Source organism: Aotus nancymaae, unplaced genomic scaffold (genome assembly GCF_030222135.1).
Source record: "Aotus nancymaae isolate 86718 unplaced genomic scaffold, 86718_ANA_hifiasm-v0.15.2.pri h1tg000003l, whole genome shotgun sequence".
NCBI lineage: Eukaryota > Metazoa > Chordata > Mammalia > Primates > Aotidae > Aotus > Aotus nancymaae.
In genome coordinates this window covers 22,850,362-22,875,201 of record NW_026988414.1, presented here as the reverse complement: position 1 = coordinate 22,875,201, position 24,840 = coordinate 22,850,362, and the positions used below count along the sequence as shown (strand labels likewise).

The window sequence follows — 24,840 nt, the reverse complement described above, 5'->3', positions numbered from 1 at the left end:
AAAGAAACACAACATACACCTGTGTGAATTTCAAAATCTTGGCCTCAGAATCACTTTGGAGACCAAAGGTAGGTAAGTCTGCTGTTAATTCAACTCAATAAACAACTATGAAGTAATTTCTACACACAAGCTCCATGTTGGGCAATATGAAGATACATAGTAGAACAAAATTTGCTGTTTCTTATAACTGACCTGCAGATAAATAGTATGCATTATTATATACAAACCTGCATTCAGGGAGCAATTCTCTTCATTCAAGGAAAACTCTGTTTGAACAAAGTTGTTCCCATAGAATAATTCAAAGAGTTATACTCAGACCACAAAGAGTGTACTGTATACAGAGTAGCAAAGGTAGCAGTAATAGTGGTGGTGGTAGTGGCAGTGATAGTAGAAGGAATGGCATTGATAATAATAAGTAACATATATTCACAGCTATGAGTACTTGGTAGATACATGCTTGAGATACTGTGTTTGGTGCTTGAGATACATTCATATGTTAATATCCCTCAAAATACACAAATAAAATACTACTTTTCCCAAATAAGCATTATTCCCATTTTCAGCTAAAAAAAAAAGCTGAAGTTCAGAGATACCCAGTAACTTGTGCCAGATCCTATAACTAGTATATACAGAGTTGATACTTAAACTCAGATCTACCTGATCCAAGTCCAGGCTTTCCATCACATCACGCTGCCTCTCATAAAACACTTCTAAAGTGGGCAGAAATCATCCTGGTACTTGCACGTAACACCATATGGGCTGAATAATGTGTTGAATAAATAAATGAATTGTTGTAGAGACTGCTACGTTTTCATCAAAATCTGTTTGTCTTCCCTCTGGATACACAGCAAGATTACATTTCCCAGCCTCCCTGGTGGAGATGTATGGCCACGAGACTGAGTTCTGCCCACTTGAATATGGGTCACCACTTCCATCCTAACCCATCCAAACCTCCCTCATGCTCCTCAGTGCTCTCTCCCTTCCACATCTGATGGTTCAATGCACAGAACCCAGTAGGGACTCTGAGGTACTAAGGGTTGGCGAGACACAAAATGAAAGGGGCCTGGATTGCCAAGAGGGAGAAAGACATACCATTAATTAGGACTTAATACAGGTGAGAAATAAACTGCTATTATATTAAGCCACTGAGATTGTGGCATTTGGGGTTTTATTTAGTGTTAGCTACTATATGAATGAATGAATCAATCAATCAACTAACATTTTATCTTTCATATAATAATCACTCTCTAACACAAAGGACTTGATAGATGCTAATTGTAATATAGGCCGAAAATTCATACACCTCCTAACCTGACATTGAATAGAAATTACCTTTAGCTCCTACCTCAAAATAGAAGCCATTGACCAAACCAAACCTGCTGAAATTTCCTGATGGCCCATTAAATAAAATGCACACACAAAAAGGTCCAGGAGCTAGGAATTCAGAGTTCAGTCTTGATATGTTTATAGCAGATCCTTTCCCTTCTACCACTTTCAACTTCTATTCTGTCTACTGTCTTATTTCACAGACTGAGGATATTATACCTCTAGGGTGGGCACAGTCCCATAGGCAGAGTACTCGCCAAGCAGATGGTAGTATTATAAGAACAAGGCTCCCCTTCTTCAGGGAAAGTAGGCATATAACTTGCCATAGACTACAGGCTAGATTTTGGCATTGCTCTCCTCTCAACCAGGAGCCTTTCTTTGTACAGTGTACAAACTGTTCAATTGTTCCCTCAGTATGTCTAACATTTTAAAGGAAATACAAAAATAACATTGCTAAAGCAGAGATATCCAGAAATAAATTATCTCAGAGGCATGCTCAATGTCCTTAAATTATCCTTTTGTGAGGCAGATGGCAGAGACTAGGAGTGGAGGCTGAGACTTTGAAAACAGAAAAAGCTTCTCAAGTTATACAAGTTATGAACAACATTCTTTGCCACTATCCTGGGGAAGAAAATATATATTCCTAATATCACTGCTGCAATAGAAACAATAAACCAAAAACTGCAACCAGATGGCAGGCAGGGCCTGAGGATAGGAGCAAGAACTGATTGCATATGGCAAGAGAGTCAAGCCCTCCAGTTCTATTGAAATAAATTTGCAGCCAAAGCAAGAAGAGTGGCTCCCATACAAATACTGAAGCCATAGTTTCTCCCAGTAAACAGAGATTCCCCTGGTTGTAATAAAATGTTTAGCAGCTGATCATTGTGGAGGTTCATTTTATAGTTCCTGCTTTCATGATAAGCCTCTGACACTGTTCTCTATGGGAGAGCATATGATCATCCCTCCAACATCCAACATGATTCTCCTAGAGGCCACATACTATTACTGAGTTTAGGTCACTTGCACTGTTCTCAACTATAAATCAAAGATCCAGGGACTCAACCTCTACTGTCCAGTATTGCAAGTTAGGAGGAATCCTTTTGGCTGACAGTAATAAGTAAATACAAATAAAATATAAATTAAAATATAAATAAATAATATTTAAAAATATAAATAAAAGAACAACTGGAAAACTTTATTTTCGAGCTTAGACTCTAAAAAAGAAGGAAGCAGCCAGGCATAGTGGCTCACACCTGTAATCCCAGAACTTTGGGAGGCCGAGACAGGTGGATCACGAGGTAGGAGTTTGAGACCAGCCTGACCAATATGGTAAAAACCTGTGTCTACTAAAAATACAAAAATTAGCCAGGTGTAGAGGCGCACACCTGTAATCCCAGCTACTCAGGAGGCTGAGGCAGGAGAACTGCTTGAATCCAGGAGGCGGAGGTTGCAGTGAGCCCCGAGATTGTGCCATTGCACTCCAGCCTGGGTGACAGAGCGAGACTCCTTCCCAAAAAAAGGAGGCTCTGTCTTTAACTACTTTCCTTCGATTAATTTGACAGGAACAATATTAAATGAGATAATCAGTTTTAAAAAGGCTTTTGAAAATTATAAAGACTAATAAATACCTCTATTATAGAAAATCCAGAAAAAAATCCTGGCTAAACAAGGATATTGCCATATAGGAATTTTGATATGTATATACATTCTCTATGCGTATGAAATTACAGTATACATATAAATCTGTATCCTACTTTTTTCATTTAACACTGAACAGAACATTTTTTCAGTGGTTGCTAATTTTGGTTATCATAATTATTATTTAACACTATAATGTTTGCCTAATTTAAGATGGCTATTTTGCTTCTGGTTGGATCTTTTCTCCCCCCAGATATGGAGTCTTGCTCTGTCACCCAGGCTGATGACAGAGAGTGACACAATCATAGCTCACTACAGCCTCAAACTGAACTCAAGCTATCCCCCTGCCTCAGCCTCCTTAGTAGCTAGTACTACAGGTATGCACCACTACACCTGGCTAATTTTTGTGTGTTTGTTTCTATTTTTTGTAGAGACAGAGTCTTGCTATGTTGCCCAGGCTAGTATCAAACTCCTGTATTCAAGTGATCCTCTACCTCAGCCTCGCAAAGTGCTGGGTTACAGGTGTTAGCCACATGTCTGGTCCCAGCTGAATCTTATAAGTAATGTCATAACATTGTTTTGTTTGTGTTTCGTCCCATGTCCTAATTATTAGCATGAAAAGTGAGTATTTGAATATTAGCTTGAAATGTGAATATTACATAACGTATGGCTTGTTATGTCATGATAACTTAATCTCCAAGCATGTTATAACAAGTGCATTGTAAACAGCTTCCTTTAAAATAGTTATAAACTAGAGTATTCATTAAATGAACCAGTCTCCAATCTGGCAGATAACCAGCTCCAATGGAAGGTTAGCCATGTTCCAGCACACTACCAACAGAAATTCCATTATCTTTCTTTCTCTACGTAGATTTGGCCTCTAGTTATGAAGAACCATTTATACCTTCCGTCCACACTTCTTGTTATAGTGAGATAAGACACAATACAGAAGGAACAATCTGCTGTTATCATACCTGTCGGCCAGTCACCTGAAATGTCTCCTCTGCGTGTATACAGGTTATTTCCAGAGGCTCTGTCCCAGATACGTGTTGTAACAATCGACAGGTCTACGAGAAAACATGTCCACGGTTCAACTTTCACATCTTCATCCTCCTCAACACATAGTATCATTTTATAATTAAAAAGAAAATTTTACAAATAAAATTTCTTCAAACCTATTAGAATAAATTTAAACATTACTGAGAAGATTATTATTATATTGGTCACCAACAGATTCTCTGGGAACAAACAGATACAAATAAAGGTATAACATTGTTTCTACTTCCTATCCAATCATGGCAAGGTGGTTACAGAATGTTAGAAACAGAAGGAAACTTTGGAAGGACATAGTAGTGCCCACATATTTTATATATAAAGAAAGTTGGCTCAGAGAAGTAACCTGCCCAAGGTCTCACACTTTAACTATGTCAGAGTTACTCCAAGCTACATGTTCTATCAACACTGCCTTCCAAGGGAGCTAACATTGGATTAGGCAGACTGGTATAATAAGGAGAGAGCCTATATCAGAGGAAATTACTGAAAATCTTGACACTTAAAACAGAAAATCAGAAAACATTTTTTTCAATGTTAAAAAGATTTGCTGCAGGATTCCTAAAATAAGCAATTTCTCTATAATTATAATTGGTTTATAAACATAGCATCATCAAACTTATTAAATGAAGAAGCTATATCTACAGTCATTTTAAGAATGTTCCCCCAGAAGTTTTAAGGCTCCTATGTGAACAAGTAAAGGAGAAGAAGCCAGTTAAATTAGTCTAAAGGTTCCTTCTAACCATTAGTTTTTTTGTGAGCAGGATATATAAGATCATGTAAAGATAGCTAGATGGTTCATATCTGGGCATTTATATACATGTTGGCTAGCATATACCTCATACATATAAGCTATGCATGGGTTCAGTTTTTTGTTTGGTTGGTGATATGGTTTGTCTGTGTCTCTACCCAAATCTCACCTTGAATTGGTAATAATCCCCATGTGTCAAGGGCAGGACCAGGTGGAAGTAACTGAATCATGGGGGTAGTTTCCTCCATACTGTTCTCGTGATAGTGAATAAGTCTCATGGAATCTGATGGTTTTATAAATGGGAGTTCCCCAGCACAAGCTCTCATAACTGCTGCCATGTAAGATGTGCCTTTGTCCTCCTTTGCCTTGTGCCATGATTATGAGCCTCCTCTGCCATGTGGCACTGTGAGCTCATTAAACCCCTTTTTCTTTATAAATTACCCAGTCTTGAGTATGTCTTTATCAGCAGCGTGAGAACAGACTAATACAGTTTGGTTTTCTTTCTAGTAGATATCTGACATTTTCAATAGGCAGAAGGCTCAGAATATCAATTAATAAGCCTAACTGGAATTATAACACAAGCGGCAGGTGAAGCAGCAGTAACTCACAACTGAGATTTGAAATCGTGTGCCAAATGTCTTCTCTCTGCCTCTCCTTAAGCACTCTCCTCCCTTCTCACATCTGCCTTTTGCCGTGGGAGACTGACCTATGTTTGGTCAATGGGAAGCCCCATCCACAGATGAGCAGGACTGAGGAGAGAATGGGCCTTGATTCCCACGCTCCTCCTGGAGGGTCACCTGGGGCTGTCTCTAGGCCTAGTCCTAAAATCACAAAACTCTCAAGGCAGTTCTCTGAAAGGCTTCCACATTCCCTGTTAATGTGGGCCTGGGGGTGGTACCAGCCTTGCTACCACTCGCCCAAATTACTGCTCTTTCACGTATGGTTTCCCCCAAGCCCTGTCTATGCCATTGTAAATAGCTCCTTTATTAAACTCTCTTCAAATTATCTTAATTTGAGCGTGCCATCTCCTCCCTGCTGAGACCCTGACAAATTCAAACAGAAACAAGGTCATATGATGACATACCTCCATGGCTCTACTCCAAGGTCTAACTTCTCTGAGAGGATAAGGAAAAGAAGATTAAGAAGTTCATTTGTGGGTCTTAGCATTTTTTGTTTTGTTTTAGAGGCCAGACTGTTGCAGAAACAGAACAGATACATGCTATGCTTTTAAGATTCCAAAGGAGAGAGAAAATGCTCAGATAAAGTAACCCAAAACTGTATTTGTGTTAACATTCCCACACAGTTTAATAAAGATATTATTAAACTACAATTTCTTTAGCAATCAAATCTATTACTCACCTCAACAAGCTGCTCTTTCTGTTCAGAGAGTTTACAGGCATATACAGCCAAAGCTTCTAAATTTCCTTCTACTCCAGTAAGTTTTAATGCTTTTAGAACCACATGATCAGCATGGTATTTTAAAAGATCTGCTGCCAGCTGTGTCGCTGTACTATGAAGCTGCAGATGTGGGGGGGAGGGGCACGGGGTACAGGAGAAGGGTGATGAAGGAAAAAAAAAAAACTATAACATTTTATGACCAAGGACCACATCAGCACTTTAAAAACTATTAAGAAAGAGAAGCCACAAAGCAGTTCCGTGGGTTCCACTGAGGGGAGGATGTGAAGTTCCCTATATAACAGTAGGAGTTGTGTAGCACTGATGAGCTTACAGTTTCTCTCAAGGGCAAGAGTGATATCTAATTCATCCTTTAACTCCCTGGTGCTAGTGGTAATGCTGTTTCTAGAAGATGAGCTGGTTATTCAATGGCTAAGTAGCCAGTCGCTTTTCCATTCTATTATCAACCAGCTCTTTCCCATGTAACTTCTCCCTTATGTGAAAAATGCTTCTGCTAATCTTAAAGTTGGTGAGGAATGAAACAGTATTCAGAGTGTAATATTTAGGCCGGAGGTGCAGTGGCTCACGCCTATAATCCCAACACTTTGGGAGGCTGAGGTGGGTGGATCACGAGGTCAGGAGTTTGAGACCAGCCTGGTCAACATGGTGAAACCCCATCTCTACTAAAAATACAAAAAAAAAAAAAAAAAAAAAAAAAACTAGCCAGGTATGGTGGCAGGCGTCTGTAATCTCAACTACTCAGGAGGCTGAAGCAGGAGAATCGCTTAAACCCAGGAAGGTGAAGATTGCAGTGAGCCAAGATAGCACCACTACACTCTAGCCTAGGCAACAAAAGTGAGACTCCATCTCAAAAAAAAAAAGAGAGTGCAATATTTAGAGTACTAAGAAGAAAACTGGCAAGTCATGATCATTAATAAGCTTTTTAGCATATTTTTTAAAAAGTACCAATGTGAGATTCAGTCAATTAGGTATTCTGTAATTTATTAAATACTTATATCATGGCAAGCACTGTAGCACTGTACTAGAGGCTTGGCATACATAACAAGTAGGAGACAATCCCTGCCCTCAGGGAGGTTTAGAATCTGTCTATAGTTGCCATCCAGATCTTTACTCTCTAACTCTGTGAACAAATTGGGTCCAAGGAGAAACAACAGATTAAAGCGTAACAAAAACCGCATGGTTTTATTGACTTTGGGTGGAATGTATGGCTTACTCTTACTGGATATCTTTGGACACTATTAACTCCAAAATCTTTTCTTCTCTTGCCTTTTTTTTTTTTTAAGGTGTCACAGGTTATTTTGGGGTTGTCCAGAAATAGATCATTTTTGATAACATTGTTCTCAGAAAAATATGACTTTGAATTAGATCTATTTGAAGGAAGTGATTTCTTTTTTCCTGGAAGTAATCCAATCTCAATTCAAATTAGAGGATTGTCTCCAAAATTAACAATATGACAGTCTCTGCATTCATGCAACTAAGTGAGAATAATTACAGTTAGAAACAAAGAAATTAAAATTCCTTTCCTTAGGAAACTAAATGCCACATAAGAACTTAAAAAGATTTTGTTTCACTAGCAGGACCTTAGAGAATATCTAATGCCAGTCATTTATTTTACAGACTATGAAACGGCTCCAGAGAGACTGTGTCTTGCCAAGGGCATGTAATGCTTACGTGTAAGAGAGGGAGGCGGGACAAACGCAAAGTTACTGCTCTATGCAACGTCCTGACAGCAGCCTTATACACATTATTTCCCTTAATCCTTACAAGAATTTTATGAGGTTGACATGGTTATATCCATTTAAGGGTCAACAAAAATGAAGGCTGTGGAAAGCCAGTTTATCACCAGCAGAGCATGTTCTATAGATAGTCAGGATTTTAACAATACTTTAGTTAAAACTGAATAGGCTGGAATAAAATGGGTAGGCTTTTTTCTTTTTGTTTTGTTTTTTCCTTGTGTCCAGGGTGGCAGACTTTTTGTAAAACATAGAAAACCATGTCTTTCTATGTTTAACAAGATGTTTAAATGGAGGTTTCAACAGACATATCAGCACCAAGTAAGATGGGAAACAGAACACCATGTATATAATTTATATAAGAAACATCCAAAAACCAATTTCAGCCAGGCATAGTGGCTGATGCCTGTAATCCCAGCACTTTGGGAGGCCAAGGTGGAAACACTGCTTGATCCCAGGAGTTCAAGACCAGCCTGAGCAACATAGTGAGACCCTGTCTCTACCAAAAATTAAAAAATTAGCCAGGCATGGTGGGGTGCACCTGTGGTCCCAGCTGCACGGGAGGATGAGGCAGGAGGATCACTTAAGCCCAGAAGGTCAAGGCTGCAGTGAGTCATGTTCGCACCATTGTCTGGGCAAGAAAGTGAGACCCTGTCTCAAAAATAAGAAAAACTGTTTAAAAACTTCTAATTTCATTGTCTTTAGCCCTTGACCATCTTCAAGAACATAGAAGAATTAAGGCCAGGTGCAGTGGCTCAATTTGGGAGGCCGAGGCAGGCGAATTGCTTGAGGTCAGGAGTTTGAGATAAGCCTGGCTAACATGATGAAACCCCATCTCTACTGAAAATACAAAAATTAGCCAGGCATGTGGCGTGTGCCTGTAATTCCAGCTATTCAGGAGGTTGAGGCACGAGAATCACTTGAACCCAGGAGGTGAAGGTGGCAGTAGGCCAAGACTACACTACTGCACTCCAGCTTGGGCGACAGAGTGAGACTCAACTTTCTCTCTTCTCTCTCTGTGCCACAACCTGACAAAAATCAACAGCAGCTATGTAATGGAGGGTGAGGAAAGTGAAAAAGGGAGAAGAAACCACATCTTCCCAAAAGCTCTATCTAGTTGGAGCTGGGGAAACAGGGAACAGGGGAGAAGCTCTACAACTGAATGAAGATTTAAATACTGATTAATATATTACAGGGAACATTCTAATTTTTCAACTGAGATCATGTTTTGTGACTTAAAGCAGGAATTGGCTAATTTTTTCTGTAATGGGCCAGAGGATAAATATTTTAGGTCCTATTGCGACTACCCAACTCTGCTGTTGTAGTGAGAAAACAGTAGACAGCAGGTCCACAAATGGGCAGCATTGTGTCCCCATACACTCTACTGACAAAAACAGTCCAGTTGTAGTTTGTGAACACCTGACTTAAGGAGACCATAGGACTTTCAATGACCTGAGAATAGCCAAGTAAGTCATGAGATGACCAATTTTTTATTCAGGGAACAAGGAAACCCTCCCAACCAAAAGAATTTTTTTTTTTTATTTACTTTAGTGAGATAGAATTGATATACAACAAAACTTACCAATTTTAAAGGTACACTTTTTTGAACATTTCCATTGTGCCAAAAAGTCCTCTCATACCCTTTTGCAGTAAATATATCCCAACTTCCGACCCAAGATAGACACTGATCTGATTTCTGTCATTATAAATTAGTTTTGCCATTTCTAGAATTGTTTTTTTCTAAATGGAATTTTGTACATATAATCTTTTGTGCCCGGCTTCTTTTGCTCAGTGTAATATCTTAACAATTCATCCATATCGTTGCATCTATCAATACTGTTCCCTTTTATTGCTGAATAGTATTTGGTACAATTATTCCAAAATTCATTTATCAATTCCTCCATTGACAGAATTCTAGGTTGTTCCCAGTTTTTTGTTATTATGAAAAAAGCTATGAAAATTCATGCACAAGCTTTGAGAATGAGGGCATTAATAAAATCATGGTTTCAAAATAACTACGTCAAAGGAAAACATTTTTTGAGACAGGGTCTCGCTCTGGCACCCAGTATAAAGTGCAATAGCTCGATCATGGCTCACTGCAGCTTTGAGCCCTGGCTCTCAGGTGATTTTTCCACCTCAGCCTCCCAAGCAGCTGGGACTACAGGCACGAACCACCACACCTGGCTAATCTTTTGTATTTTTTGTAGAGATGGGGTTTCGCCATGTTGCCCAGGCTAATCTTGAACTCCTAGGCCCAAGTGATCCTCCTGCCTTGGCCTCCCCACAGTGCTGGAATCACAGGCATGAGCCACCATGCCTGGCCTTAAAGGAAACTTTTAAACTTTTAAAATCATTTTCTAGGCACAGAGACATACTAATACTAATGCATTTCATACACCCATACAACATGAAAATTAGCAAAGAATTAGAAGATGCTAAATTTCAAACTATACTTACCTCTTTCTTAAGTTCATTAAGACTGTGACTGATTTTCAGTATACTGAGTTCCAGTTCTTCAGTGATGCTTTTTGTTTTCTTGCTTTGCTAAAAATTTTAAAAAGTATACCTGTAATGTTACCGCATCTCTTTAATCTGTTAATTCCAATTTTACTTGAACTATAAATTGTAATAAATTTTAATATTATTCTGTGAACTATAAAAGCAGATTTTTAAAATTTTCCTGTTTAAAGTTACAGTGGAAAATAAAGTTTCAGTTTAGTTATGTTCTTCAATGCTAATTATAAATAGGTGAACTTTTTTTTTTCTGTGAACCTATGGATTGTATTGAAAGGTGAACTTTTAAAATCTAATTTTCTATTTAATTTTTCTTAATACATTCATCAAGTCTAAAATTAATCTTTTATTTTCGGCCTAGAACGTCCATGCTTTCACTCCTAACCTAGTTAAAAATTAAAATCCTACTTGTCTTTAAGATCTTACATAAATGTCTTTTTCTAAGAAAAGCTTTTTCAGATCACTCAATCTAAATCAGACCCTCTTCTTACTCTAATCTTTTCTCTCAGTAATCATCCCAGCTTGCAATTACATATTTATTTATTTTTTTCAGTCCAAACCATCTGGGAATTTTTTATTTTTTGTTTCTCTAAAGTCTGTCTTCCCCACTAGGCCACAAAAGCTGAGTTCACATCTATGTTGCACACCATTAAATCCACAGTACCTGGCATAGGAAATGGTAGGTAGTAGATATTCAATTAATATCAATACTTCATGAAGCCTTCTTGAGTCCTCTCTCTAAATATAAATTTGTCCTTCAAACCCTCTCAACGCGTAGTCTACACCTTCTCTTAAGATATTTACAAAGTTTTTTGTACTTGTCTCACCCCTTCCCACAGGTTTCTACATCATAAAATTCTTGCAGACAAAGATTTTATCTTATTCATCTTTAGATTTCTGGTGCTTGGCATATAAAAGGCACCAGTAACAACTGCTGAAAAATATGAATGAATGAAAAATTCATCTAGCATGCAGGATCAGAGATTTGAGTGCTTGTGAAATATGCACAGGGTAAATTTGCCAAATTTATGACATTCGCTAATTGCAAATTTGAGTATTGATAGAATCGCATACCCAGCATAGAGCATTTCATCACAAACAACTCTTTATAGTGAGCGTTGGACTTAAAATTTAACACTGAAGTAATCTACACTTCAGATTGTGTATCACACAGATAATTCAAACTAAACACAAAATGTTGCTCATGTCTCTCACACCACTCTAGGGCAAGATTCCCTGTTAATATGAACATGTGCACTATTGTGATGCCAAGAAAATATCTGACAAATCTGTGATTCACATCTATTTTCATTCATAAATTAATCTATTTACAAGGAAATCAACTGCTGCTTCTTTTTTCAGTCTCAGCCATATCCACCCTCCTTCATCGTCTTTACTGCTAAAGACATGACTTCCAGATTTGTACCATCACTGCTGCATATATGTTAGATACTTTTTTGACATAGCCTGGGCCTAAGAAATAAATAATACTAGAGACATGTCCCAGTGCTCTGTCTCTCCATTTTGCAATCCACCTGCTCTAAGAGATTGTGTACATACTTCCTATGCTGTCCCTCTTCTATCAGTCTTGGCCATTCTTGCCCAAATAACCTCCTCTGTTTGAAGCACACCAGCAGCCCATTTAAAGCTCATAGAGCAGCCATCCACCAATTTTAGACCAGGAATTTGTGCAAGGGTGAAAAATCTTTTACCTGCCAGCTGGATCTACCCTTGTTTTCATTGTATCTATACCCCAATAAGTTTTCTAAAGCATTGTGTCTGTAAATCAGCTGTCTTCAGAGGTAAGAACTGTGTACATCTGAATGGCTCCAGCAGTCAGACTCAGGTCCCAAGAACCTCTAGGTAGGGGTCTACTTCTCTGTTCTTCACTCCAAAGAAGCATTTTGGGGAGGAATTTTCCAGAGGCGAGTTTGGTGGAAGAGTGGGGACAACAGAGTGAACTAGTGATAGTGGCAGAGGCATAGATCCAGACTGGCTAGAATGAGAATCAGCAGGCCTAGAAATAATGTCAAGTACTGTGAGTGCTAGATAAGAAGGATATTTTGGCCAACTAGGAGGGAGAAAAGGGTAAGACATCCTGTCCCATTCTGGACCAAATTCATACTCCTAATGATTATGTTAGCTTCCATATCTTGCAAAACTTTATGGAAAAGCCATTATATAAGATTTACTTTGATTTTTAAAAAAGTTCTTACAGCTTGAATCCACACAGAAACTAACTGCTGCAGTTCCATTCTCGCCTGAGTTGACAGTTCCAAGATGCGTTCCCTGTGCTCATGGCTGGTGTAGGCAGAATCAGTAAAGTCTTCTGTACGCTCCAAGATGACTTCCAATGTCATAGAAAGGTTCTCTTTGGACTGAAAATAAAGATTCTCCCGAAGAGCTTCAATATTCATCTGAGAACAAAAAGGACATCCATCCATCCATGGGAGTCAATATCCCCACCTGACCAAAATGGGCTGTGATTTCTAACAGTGCCAAAGAAGACATTAGCATTTTATTTCCCAAGCGGAGGAGAAATACAGCCACCAAAGATATCTATATTGTCCATTAACCCAGGAGGACACATTGCACAAAAGCCTTCAATATCCATGCAAAGCATAATTCCTAGAGTAATTAATACAATGACATTCCTATAAGATCAGTGAATACTAAGGCAGAAAGAGGATCATCCTGTAGCAACCAGTAGGAAAAATGAACCAGCCTCCAGGTAAAAGATTTGCATCTGAGAAAACGCCTAGGCAAAGTCCTGGAAGATACGTTACACCCAAATATGAAATGTGCTGAGCCCAGGGGGAAGGATGGTGTGGAAGATATGGGGTGTGAGGACTGGAGAAGGCATCCATTTTTCCTTCATTAATTCAATAAAGACTCTCCTCATCACCTAACTGGTCTCCCTATATTGTTTTAAGTCCCCAATAGCACCTTACTGACCCAAACATGCTCTAGCAGCGTCTAATACTGCCACCTCCCTCTAATAGCTCCTCACCATCTATAGAGAATCAAGCCCAAACTTCTCTGGCATAGCACAAAATCCTCTATGGCCTGTCTTTATATACCCCTCTAACAGTCTATCTCATCCTCTGAATCCCCTAATAAACTTTCACTCCAGCCACCCTGTTTGGAGTTGTGACTCTTGACTATGTGATGAACACATGCTCACATGTGCAGTCCTTCTCTCTCAGCTTTCTAAATGCACCACCCCATTTCAACCATATAAAACTCTACAGTGCATGAAATATGTCACACAGACAACTTGGATCAAGAGGCAACAAATGGTAATGATCATGATTATGGTCACAATGAATGTGATGATAAGGATAGCTTACATTTGTTTAACGCTTTAAAGTCCTTTCACAAGTTATTTTAATTAATCCTTATGTGTGACCCATTTTAACATGATCCATGAGAATACCAAAGTTCGGGAAGGTCAAGACGCCATAGAAGAGTCCTTGCTTCCCTTCTCCTCTTGGCCCAAGTTTTCAGGTGATTATTCCATCCTAGGTGCACAGAAACTTGTATTTAAGCTAGGAAAGAATATGGATAATAGAAAGCTATGGAATTTACAATGGGGATCTGAGAATTTGAGAATTTAAACAGAATTAAAACGTAAAAATCAGTCATATTGACCGCATACCATTTATGTTAAGGTTTTTTATTTTCCCTTTAGGAGAGAACATATACATGTTTTTAGACAGCAACTTAGTGGTGTTTTGTGGGGTTTTTTTGAAGGCTGTTTATTGATAATGGTTTCATAACATTTGTCCATATATTCATAGTACCAAATACAGCAAAGTATCCAGTTTCCCTCCACAGATTATACTCTCCATCAGAAAAAAAAGTAAGATGCCAAAGAGATAATCATGGACTGTGAGAATGAGTCTATTTATAACAGCTCTGCCTCCAGCATGCCTGATAGTGAGAGGGCAGCAGCCATAGCAGTCAGCAGCAGCCACAGGCAGAGCACTCTCCTCCTTCACCTGCACCAGAAATGCAGCAGCAAGAGGCGAAAGATGTCTCTCACCCTACTTGTTCCCTAATTATTCTTTGACATCTCCTCCCTCAGCATTTATAAAAAGAGAGGATTAGAAAAATAATCTCTAAGATCCCTTTCAGCAATAAAATTTCTAAGGGAAGGTTTGGTCCCTGCAGCTTCTTTCCCCTCAGGAAGACTCAGGGGTAGGACTGGCGTCATATAAACAAACCCAGATGTGTAAAGTGAAAGGTCATGGACTTTCGGATTAGAGAATCCTGGGCCTAAAGAAAGGTTCTACCATTTACTAGCTCTCCTCCTCAAAAACAAAACAAAACAAAAAAAACTGTATATAATTACATCCACCTAAAGGTCAGGTAGGGATTAAATAAAATATTTATTAAGAGCAAAAAGAGAAATTCTTTCCATTACTATCTTTCACCACATGTTCCTACTTAGCCCTTCACACAATTAGAAATCAAAGTGCAATAAAAGTGAAAGAATGCCATTCTCATCACAGCCCTGTCCATTAGAGAGGTGGGAACCTTTAGCATTTAAATAACTTCTCAGGGCCTTAGTTTTCTGATCGGTTAAAGGAGGGCATTGTACTAGATGACTTCTCAGGGCCCTCGCAACTCACACACTGTTCTTACCCAAAAAGCATCTTCACCATGTCTCTGACTTCTGATAAGATGTCAGACTTCCTGGAGTCACACTGCCTAGTTTCAAATCCCAACTCTGGTACTTACTGGCCAGCAAGTTAATCTCTTCTCTGTTTCTTAAGCTCCTCAATAGTGTAATGGAGATAATAGCAATAGTTTTTTTTGAGGATTATATAAGTTCATATATTTAAAGCACTCAGAAAAGGGTTGGCACAGAGTGAGAACTCAATAACTGTTGGTGTGTATTACTGTTTATATTTAAATTTTAATTATTGTTAATACTATTACTATAGTCTCCAAGTATCAACCCTCTAACACAAAGAAGAGCAGGAATTCTAGCAGAAATTATTTGTTGCTTGCCATCATCCTCTGGATGGAATGGCACTGCTCAAAAAAATTGGACGGGAACGTTCTTTTAAACAGGAGTCTACAGCTAAACCATAGACCCAAACAGGGCCAGAATAGCTACTATAACAAAGACCAGTGTTCTCTGTAAATACAACTCTAAGCTAAATATTACTGAGCAACAGGTTTGTAGAGCGGCATTGCTTTAAATAGATATATCTGCTTTTGTGAAGCATCGTTCTAAAACATTACACAAAAATATGGATACTATACATAATGATGCTCCTTTAAAACAGAAAAGACTTGGTTCAGTGGCTCATTCCTGTAATTGCAGCACTTTGGGAGGCCCAAGTGGGCAGATCACCTGAAGTCAGGAGTTGGAGACCAGCCTGGCCAACATGGTGAAATCCCATCTACCAAAAATACAAAACTTAGCCAAGCGTGGTAGCACGTGCCTGTAGTCCCAGCCTCTTGGAATGCTGAGGCACAAAAATCACTTGAACCCAGGAGGCGGAGGTTGCTGTGAGCAGAGATTACACCACTGCACTCCAGCTTGGGCGACAGAGCAAGACTCCATCTAAAAAAATTAAAATAAAATAAAATGAAAAGAAAAAAATCAAAATATCGTCTCTTTATTCTTACCTTGAATTCCTTAATTCCAGTAAAAATACTGATAGATGAAATGTCAGTCTCTCCATTCGATTTACAGTCAGTCACAATTTCAATGACCTTATCCAATGCCACTTTCATGCGGACAAATACTCCTTCTTTGTTTTTATGGGCTGATTCGCAGTTGGGATGCCTCAGACATGTCTTCAAAACAATTGAAAATTTTTATTTTAATATTTGATTTATGTCATAACACATAAAAATCTTACAGAGAACATGTCATGCTAAGAAAAATGGTTCTTTACCAAAATCTCCTGGGTCCCTGGCTCACTCAGCTGCTTCTCCTCACTAAAGTGGAAGCAGGATGAGTAAAAAGCGATAGCAAGGTTAAATAAAAAATGCAGAGTGCAAAACTATACCTTTATACTTCAATAATAAGTTTACTTAAAAATTTTTTTAGGAAAAATTCTCTCTTCATCATGATTAAAACTATTTTAAAACGTTGCCTTATACATGCAAGAAATAAAAAAGAATGAAAAAAAATGAACAGAGATGAAATATGATCATGGATGCATCTTGACTTTTAAAAAATGATGTAAATGAAAAACTCAAGGGCCTAGACAAAATAGAGCCTTCTGAGTGGGTTCCACAAAGACTCTTTTTTGTGGCTTCCCTGATTCTAGCACAAGGTAAATACTCTCAGAAGAAAAGGTTTTTCTAAACAAACTGCTAATGAGACATTTTACTCATTCATTCTAGAATTGCACCAATTTGCTGGCCAACTGCTGTTTGGAAATACAAGCTCTTGATTGACAATTTTGTTAAAAGTGGAAAAAGGAACTAAAGGATTAATTTACAGAATAAACTAAGGGCTGACTTCTTACTCCACTATACTTAACAGATCTTAACTTGCCTAGCTTTTTCTACAGCACATGTGCTAGCTCCTCAATAAGAGTGGCAAAACCCTGCAAGCAGTGACCATGTGTGACAGGCCTTAATTCATAGCACCTAATACACCATGTTCTGCTGAGCTGTTCAATCAAAGCTGACTCATAAATTAATTATTATTTGGAGGTGGGAAGAAAGTTAGCATTCTTATAAATAATAACTGAGATTTAACTATTCAAGCCTATGTTCTAAGTTATCACTTTGATCTTTTTTTAAATGTAAATCATGTAAGTTAAATGCATTTAGTCAGGTTTTCTAATTATTAATTTATTACACAGTAAAACAAAAGTTGTCTTACCTTTGAGGCTGTGAGAAGCATCATCGTACACTTTTCAAGAACTGCTCTAGCTGCTGCCATTTTTGCCTTTTTCTTTTCATCTTTCAAATCCTAAATATGAAATAAAATCACAGAGGAATCTAAGATCATGTAAACAATCCAATTTCTTTAAAAAAGTATTTATTCCACAATAATACTCAAAAATTCAATAATGTTGAGTGAAAAAGAAAAGGATAAAGTTTTACAAACTGTCACTGCTTCGATATAAACGCATCAACACAATATGAGTAGAAAGAAAAGGCTACTCTTCGTAAGGACTGTAGAGCCAGGAACTGAGACGAAAGTAGAGGCTGCACATGGTTGACATTCTGGTGCTCTGTCACACCTAACATTCTCATGCCAAGTGCATGCACAGCACTCCTAACCGGAAACACGCAGCCTATGTCCTACTTAATTAAAAGTAATTGTTTACTGAGCATCTACTATTATTTCCCTCAAAATAGACACTTAAAAGTCAATTCTTTAAGAAGCCTCGTCTAATTAATCCCATCTAACTGCTTACCCATCTCAAATTGGAGTTTGTCTGTCTCAATCTTAACCAATATGTTGTTGTAATATATTATTAAGATGTTTCTTGGGTAGATAATTTTCCCCAACAAGATTGATTAGGAACACTTAAGAAAGTACTGTGTACTGAATTTTTTTTTGGTCTGGGGTAGCTTCTCCTCACAGAGCCCTCAATAGAATGTGTGCTATTATATGAGGTATCCGAAGTTTGCTGATCAAATCTATAACAAAATACTCTTAATAATTTGGTTATTACATCTAAATCAGTGGTGGGCAACACTTTGAATTAAAGCCCAGATAAACATTTTAGGCCTTCTGAGCTATATGGTCTCCATCACAGCTACTCAATTCTGCCATTGTAGTGTGAAAGCAAACATAGACAATACACAAATAAATAAGAACGGCTGTGTTCCAATAAAACTTTACTTACGGACGTTGAAATTTGAATAACATAAAATTTTTCCCTGTCATATTAGTCTTTTTTATTTATAAGTTAGGTTAAAAGCCCTTTCTTACAAATAAGAAAAACCTAAAGCTTGAGAATGATTTGCCTTTGAAAGTAAATTTGCTTGAATAAATTAGGATGGATTCAGAAGTTAGTCCTACAATAATGTCACTCTCACTCACTTGCATCCCAATATAAATTTAATAACAGATAGAGATGGAATTACAAATAGTGTATGACAAAGTGCATATAATCCCAAAGCTAATGCAGATCACATCCCAAAGAACTATATCCTATATGTGAGTATCATCCATCACGGGTACCTATCAAATAAAGGTTGAGGCTGCGTCTACATTTTCCACACATTCCTCTTGTCTTTAACATTTTGGACAGGACTCCTTTCAAAACCACCTGTGGGTCTAGCTGACAATGCGTCAAGTGTATATGTTATACATAACACTTATAAGCCACATATGACATCAAATGCTGTATGCTGAGTGATAACAAGTGACAGAAAAAGATGGCATCCCAACCTGGAAAGGGCTGGTCCACAGGACAAAACAGAGGTGTCCATAAAATCCAGATGGTCTATGAAGCACTAAGTGAAGCATCCCAATACCTCCAAAAGTTTTTCCCAGGCTTGGGTAAGGCTATCACCACTGTTACTTTTTTTTCTTTTTGAGACAGAGTCTGTCTCCCTTCCTTGCCCAGGCTCGAGTACAGTAGTGTGATCTCGGCTCACTGCAGCCTCTGCTTCCTGGGCTCAAGCAATTCTCATGCCTCAGCCTCCTGAGTAGCTGGAATTACAGGCGTGCACCACCACACCCAGCAAATTTCTGTATTTTTAGAAGAGACGGGGTTTCGCCCTGATGGCCAGGCTGGTCTCAAACTCCTGACCTCAGATGATCTGCACACCTTAGCCTCCCAAAGTGCTGGGATTACAGGCATAAGCCACCATGCCTGGCCTCACCACTGCCACTTTCTACACCTTGGCCCAGGTCATGATCATCTCTCAATAGATTACTGTAATAGCCTCTTGGGTGGTCTCCCTGCCTCTGCCCTTGCCTCCATGCAAACTATTCTCAACATGACAGCTAGAGTGATACTGTTAACATGTAAGTCAGAAAATGTCATTCTCCTACTCAAAACCTCCAATGGCTCTCCATTTTACTTAAAGCCAAAGTCCTTACACAGTTTGGCCCGCCTACTATCTCTCTGATTTCATCTTCTTACCCTTCCCCTTTGCTCACTTTGATCCATCCACTGGTCTTTGTGTTCTTTGAACATACCATGCATGTTTCTGTTTTATTGTCTATCTCCTCCCATCCCTACTAAAACATAACCTCCATGAGTGCAGAGGTTTTTGTCTCTTGTATTTATTGTTGAATCCCCAACACCTAGTGTAGTATTTGGTTAACAGTAAGCAGCTGACGAATATTTGCTGAGAAAACTGAGAATGCCCCTGACCTATAGCTATTTGCAGGATATTCGGACTATTCTAAGGGAGAAGGCATTTGAACCCTGGATGCATATCCCATAAAAATGACCCAGGAGTAGCACTTATCAAACACAAAGATGATAAAAAGGATGCCAGTAAGTTTCTGGGGTCCCACATCTAATGAGCTAAATTTTTTAAAATAGATACCTCTTCTGCCAAAAGTTTTTAAATGTTTGGATCACAATATTACAAGAATTGAGAAAAACAAAATGCTCTCCATGCCAAATTTCTAACTACAAATCAAAATGGTGGTGAAAGTTTTTCAGTTACGTACGGAGGCTGAGGAGGATCCTGCAGGAAGCATAACTGAAGGATGGTGGCTTTAGAACCTATGAATCATAGCACGCTTGCTCAAGTGGTCAAGAAAATGCTAGATGATAAGCTATTATTATTATAAAAATACTCAAGCTAATAATTTTCATTGGGGAGAATGAAGAGAAGAAGGAAGACTAAGAGAAAGAAAAAGAGAAGGAAAAGAAAGAAAATTTGTTTTATAAAGAACAATACCGGCAGACAGAAAATGAAACAATAAGGTATCTACCTACAGAAACATCATTAGTATTAGAAACCAGTGCCATTATTTAGCCTGCCACTTTCCAGACCAATACTCATCTTTCAACTCCAGCTGCAGTCTGGAAAGTTCACATCAAAAACTGAGAGAATAGCCCATGGGACTATACCCAGAAGCATCTCAAGAAATGGTCAATTATTATATATATTTAACCTGCCGACAAGACAGACTCCTACACAAATACCCCAACAAGGAAAAATCAATCCTGGATATAATATGATCTTCTGTCTCCCAAAACTGAGGAACTTATTGTCTGAATTGGGGAACAGACCCATAAAGAACTAATATTGGCTGGGCGTGGTAGCTCATGCCTGTAATCTCAGCTCTTTGGGAGGCTGAGGCAGGCAGATCACCTGAGATTAGGAGTTTGAGACCACCCTGGCCAACATGGTAAAACCCCATCTCTACTAAAAACACAGAAAGTTAGCCAGGTGTGGTGGCACATGCTTGTAGTCCTAGCTACTTGGAAGGCTGAGGAAGGAGAATCACTTGAACCCAGGAGGCAGAGGTTGCAGTGAGCCAAGATCGAGACACTACACTCCAGCCCAGGTGATAGAGCAAGACTCCACATCAGAAACGAAACAAAACAAAACAAAACAACCCTAATATCATGTTGTAGTTTGAGAACTACAGGCTTTAGAATGAGATATAGCTGAGTTCAATCTGCCGGCATAGTGACCTTGGGAAAGTTTATCTTTGTCTCAGATTTAGTTTCTTTATACATAAAACAGTAGTAATAACACCTATCTCATAGGGATGTTTCGAGAATTAAATGAGATCATGTATGTTAAGTACCTAACACATAGGCAGTGCTAATAAATAATGGCTTGGCTTATTACTATTAATCTAATATGGTAAGAACAACAGATATCTAACAAGACACTGTAAGAATACATATGATGGCTCAATTTTATGTGTCTGAGCCCTGGTAGAGGAATCAAATGGAAAGCTTCATAAAAGACGAAGTAACCAAATAAAAAGAAATAAAAAGAGGAAGTACTTGAGTTGATCCCTGAAGGCAAGTATGACCTTTCCCAGTGTGTGAGGTGGGAACAAAATTAACTGTTATACATGTACAAAAAAAGACATATAGATCTACTTATTTTATCCTAGCTTATTTATGAAAGGCTTTCAAGACCAAGGCTATAGATATAATAAGCAAAGAAACCAATCCAAATGATCCTAAAGATCAAACCTCCATCTAAACTAAAAAGCATGTATTTATCTGAAAACTGTAAAATGTGGTGAATACATACATTTTGTCTATCTCCACTTAGATGTGCAAACTCCACCATTTCATTTCCAAATTGACTGAATATTTGGACAAATTCTTGAAAGCTAGTCACTTTCTCCAGTCTTTCCATAGTTGCAAGAACCTGCAAAACAGAGAATATTTCATTATTGGGTGATAGCTATGAAACAGACTGAGATTGTCAAGGCTGAGCAGAAAAAATAAAAATAAAAATTCTGAATTCTAGCTGAAAACTGAGAAGGAGGAGTCAGACTGAAGACAGAGAAGGAGATGTTCAGAGAAGTAGAAGTAGATTCAAGACACAGAATTATTAGGGGAATGATTTGTTTATAGGATGAGATTTGGAGTTACTTGAAAAGGAAAAGGAAAAAGAATAAAAGAAATTACTAAATATACAAAGGAAGAGATCATTTCTGTAGCCAAGTCTAGAAGGTGGGAATGGGCAGGACTACAGTAATCAAATATTCAGAGAACTGGGAAGGGGTGAAGATGAAAGACAGCAAGCTTTAAGGCTCAGTGCACCAGGATGACAGGAACGCTACCATTCTCAGGAATGCAGCAGGAACCTCATCATCTGCAAAGTAAGGAGTTGAAAGGGAGGTATGGGACTCTAAGAGTAGGAAAATAGTCTGGCTCAGTCAGGAATGGGCCATCAGGGGTGAATAAAGAGTGTGAATCTGTGGTAGAGCCAATAACTAAAATGTTATGTGTTTTCTCGATGTAAGAAAGTAAATAGATGTGAAACATATTTTCAAATACTTTTCTTTAAAATAACAATACTAGATTGTTTTAGTCAGAACAAGACAGGTTAAAAAAAACATAGATATCCTGTGTTGACTTATTTTTAATGAGAATATGATGAATATTTGGCACGTTAATCTGCCCTGGCAACTCAGGAAGTTCAGGCGCCTAACACAGATAAGGCACATTGCCACCACTGTGCAGAACCTCCATCTTTCAAAGAGAGGAAGGTTGTTTCTATTTCTCTAGTGCTGCCAGATCCACCTCTCCAATTCTGATTCATTCAACACTCATCAGGTGGTTTTATCCTCAAATCCTATTAGGATAACCCCTTCCCTGGCCAACCGTCCTCCTGTTTGCCTAGGGAATTATCCAGAGAACGAAGGTACATACCCTAGATTCCCAGATGATCAAGAAGCATGACTATCACCTGAGAGATTAACTTCTGGACTGGAAGAGTTTAAATCCATTCTGTAAGTTTTGACATTATTCAGTAACATTTAGGGACTCTGCATACAGAAATTTTGTAGTTGTGGATAATTATTATTTCCACTGAGTTAACTGTGTCTTAAATTATATATTGTTAGTCTCTGATTTGGGAGGGAAAAAAAAGTACTGAAGAATTCAGCATTTTTATCAACTAGGTTTCTGCTACATATATCATCACGGTGCTCGCCTTTTCTTTCCAACTGTTGGACACATTTAAAGCTTTTAACGATAAGCCTCAACAAGTAGAAAATGATTTTCTAAGAAGAGACATGACTTGCATTCAAAAGTTTAGGCACAGTATACCCATCATTTAAGAATTACACATATAGAAGAAACACTACTTTATAGACAAAATTATAAACAATTATAATAGATAAGCATTGCCAAATTACTTACAATTAACCTAAAAAGAACTTTATTTTTTCTTTTTGTAATGTGATACTCAGACAGGCATAGCCCCGGGAGGAACCTAGGGCCACAAGTGCATTCAACGAGTAGATGATCAATGTGTCCTCCAATTCATATTAATTCTCACAGCTAGCTGCATTCTTCATCAGTGCATGAGCCAAGTGATCTACCGCTAAGAATCATAAAATGCACTTTGAACAACATAGAAAGACAAAAATATAGCAACACCAGAAAGGTAAGTACCTTATTTCTTGATGTTATTATCTGTTTAATGACTACTCGGTCTGCCAGCAACAACACCTTTGTCACTGAAGAAAGAAGTAATCTTGCAGCCTTTATAACTCCTGTTTTGTCTGTAAAAATTGTGATCTGGCCATCAGATTCCACATGGTTCAAGTTGGTTATGTCTGTAAGTGCTGCAATTGTTTCTCCTAACAAGAAAGGCAAGGGGGTAAAGTTAAACTGGCAGTAAGACACACAAATTCAAATCTAGACTTTTCTCTAACCTTGAAGGTAAGGCACAATGAGGAGAAACTCAGCTTTGGAGTCCTACTTCAGGAACAAGAAATGGTTTCATCTTAATGATTGTAGGGGTTATCATACGAAGCTTTCTAACCAGAAAATAATATCACATTCTTAAGAACTGTGACAAATTTTGCCCTCGCTCATTTTGAAAAACATCATAATTTTTGTTTCCAGTGGTAATGCAAACTACACAATCTAAAAGCCTCTTGCCCTGCAAGACTGTAAGAAAAGTCCCAGGAGTCAAAAACCAAATACCTAAAACCAGAGCAGTAAGCAGGTGCCAAGGTTTAGGCTGGGGCCAGGCCGGGGAGAAGTCAAGGGTCACTGCTGATCTCCACAAGCTGAAGGGGCTTCGGTTTTCAGGGATCCTCAAGGAGAGAAGAAAGATAGGGCTTTGGGCCCCAAGGGATGACATCTTCAATACAAAGGGGGCCTGGAAAGAACTGTCAACAGGCAAAAAGAAACAATAAGGAAGTTCATCTATCTGTCAGCCTGGACTCTGGGTGGGGAAAGTAAACAAGAGCCTCGCTCCTGAGAATTCAAACCACAGGCTGGCCCTCATTCAGGCTGCGGTTTGAATTTATATAAACTTCTTATGAAGCCTGGCACAAACCATTCTATTAATTGAACTCCCAATCCTCTAGAAAAATTATCTTCTTCACTGTTGCTATCAAAACTTTTGATTTCTGTAATGGCAATTATCTACTAATAAAACAATACAAGTGTTTGCCTCCTCAAAGAAGAACCAGGATATAATATTCTTTAAACCTCCATACTTGTTAAACAGAGTTTTAAAATAAACCTTGGCCGGGCGCGGTGGCTCAAGCCTGTAATCCCAGCACTTTGGGAGGCCGAGGCGGGTGGATCACGAGGTCGAGAGATCGAGACCATCCCGGTCAACATTGTGAAACCCCGTCTCTATTAATACAAAAAAAAAAATTAGCTGGGCACGGTGGCGCGTGCCTGTAATCCCAGCTACTCAGGAGGCTGAGGCAGGAGAATTGCCTGAACCCAGGAGGCGGAGGTTGCGGTGAGCCGAGATCGCGCCATTGCACTCCAGCCTGGGTAACAAGAGCGAGAC

General features: G+C 38.6%; 1 protein-coding gene and 1 pseudogene across 3 annotated transcripts in view; both read right to left on the bottom strand.

Annotated features, from left to right (window-relative positions):
* CTNNAL1 (catenin alpha like 1) overlaps positions 1-24,840 on the bottom strand; it is a 70,979-nt gene that overhangs the window by 25,371 nt on the left and 20,768 nt on the right. For all 3 annotated transcript variants that reach the window (XM_012439046.3, XM_012439047.2, XM_012439048.3), the window contains exons 3-10: positions 23,478-23,665; positions 21,601-21,720; positions 17,285-17,374; positions 16,072-16,242; positions 12,645-12,845; positions 10,372-10,458; positions 6,125-6,283; positions 3,939-4,031 (exon numbers count right to left, since the gene is read on the bottom strand). In XM_012439046.3, the coding sequence (XP_012294469.2) occupies positions 3,939-4,031; positions 6,125-6,283; positions 10,372-10,458; positions 12,645-12,845; positions 16,072-16,242; positions 17,285-17,374; positions 21,601-21,720; positions 23,478-23,665 (1,109 nt within the window). The remainder of the gene's footprint in view (positions 1-3,938; positions 4,032-6,124; positions 6,284-10,371; positions 10,459-12,644; positions 12,846-16,071; positions 16,243-17,284; positions 17,375-21,600; positions 21,721-23,477; positions 23,666-24,840) is intronic.
* On the bottom strand, positions 23,263-23,415 carry LOC135277462 (5.8S ribosomal RNA; annotated as a pseudogene).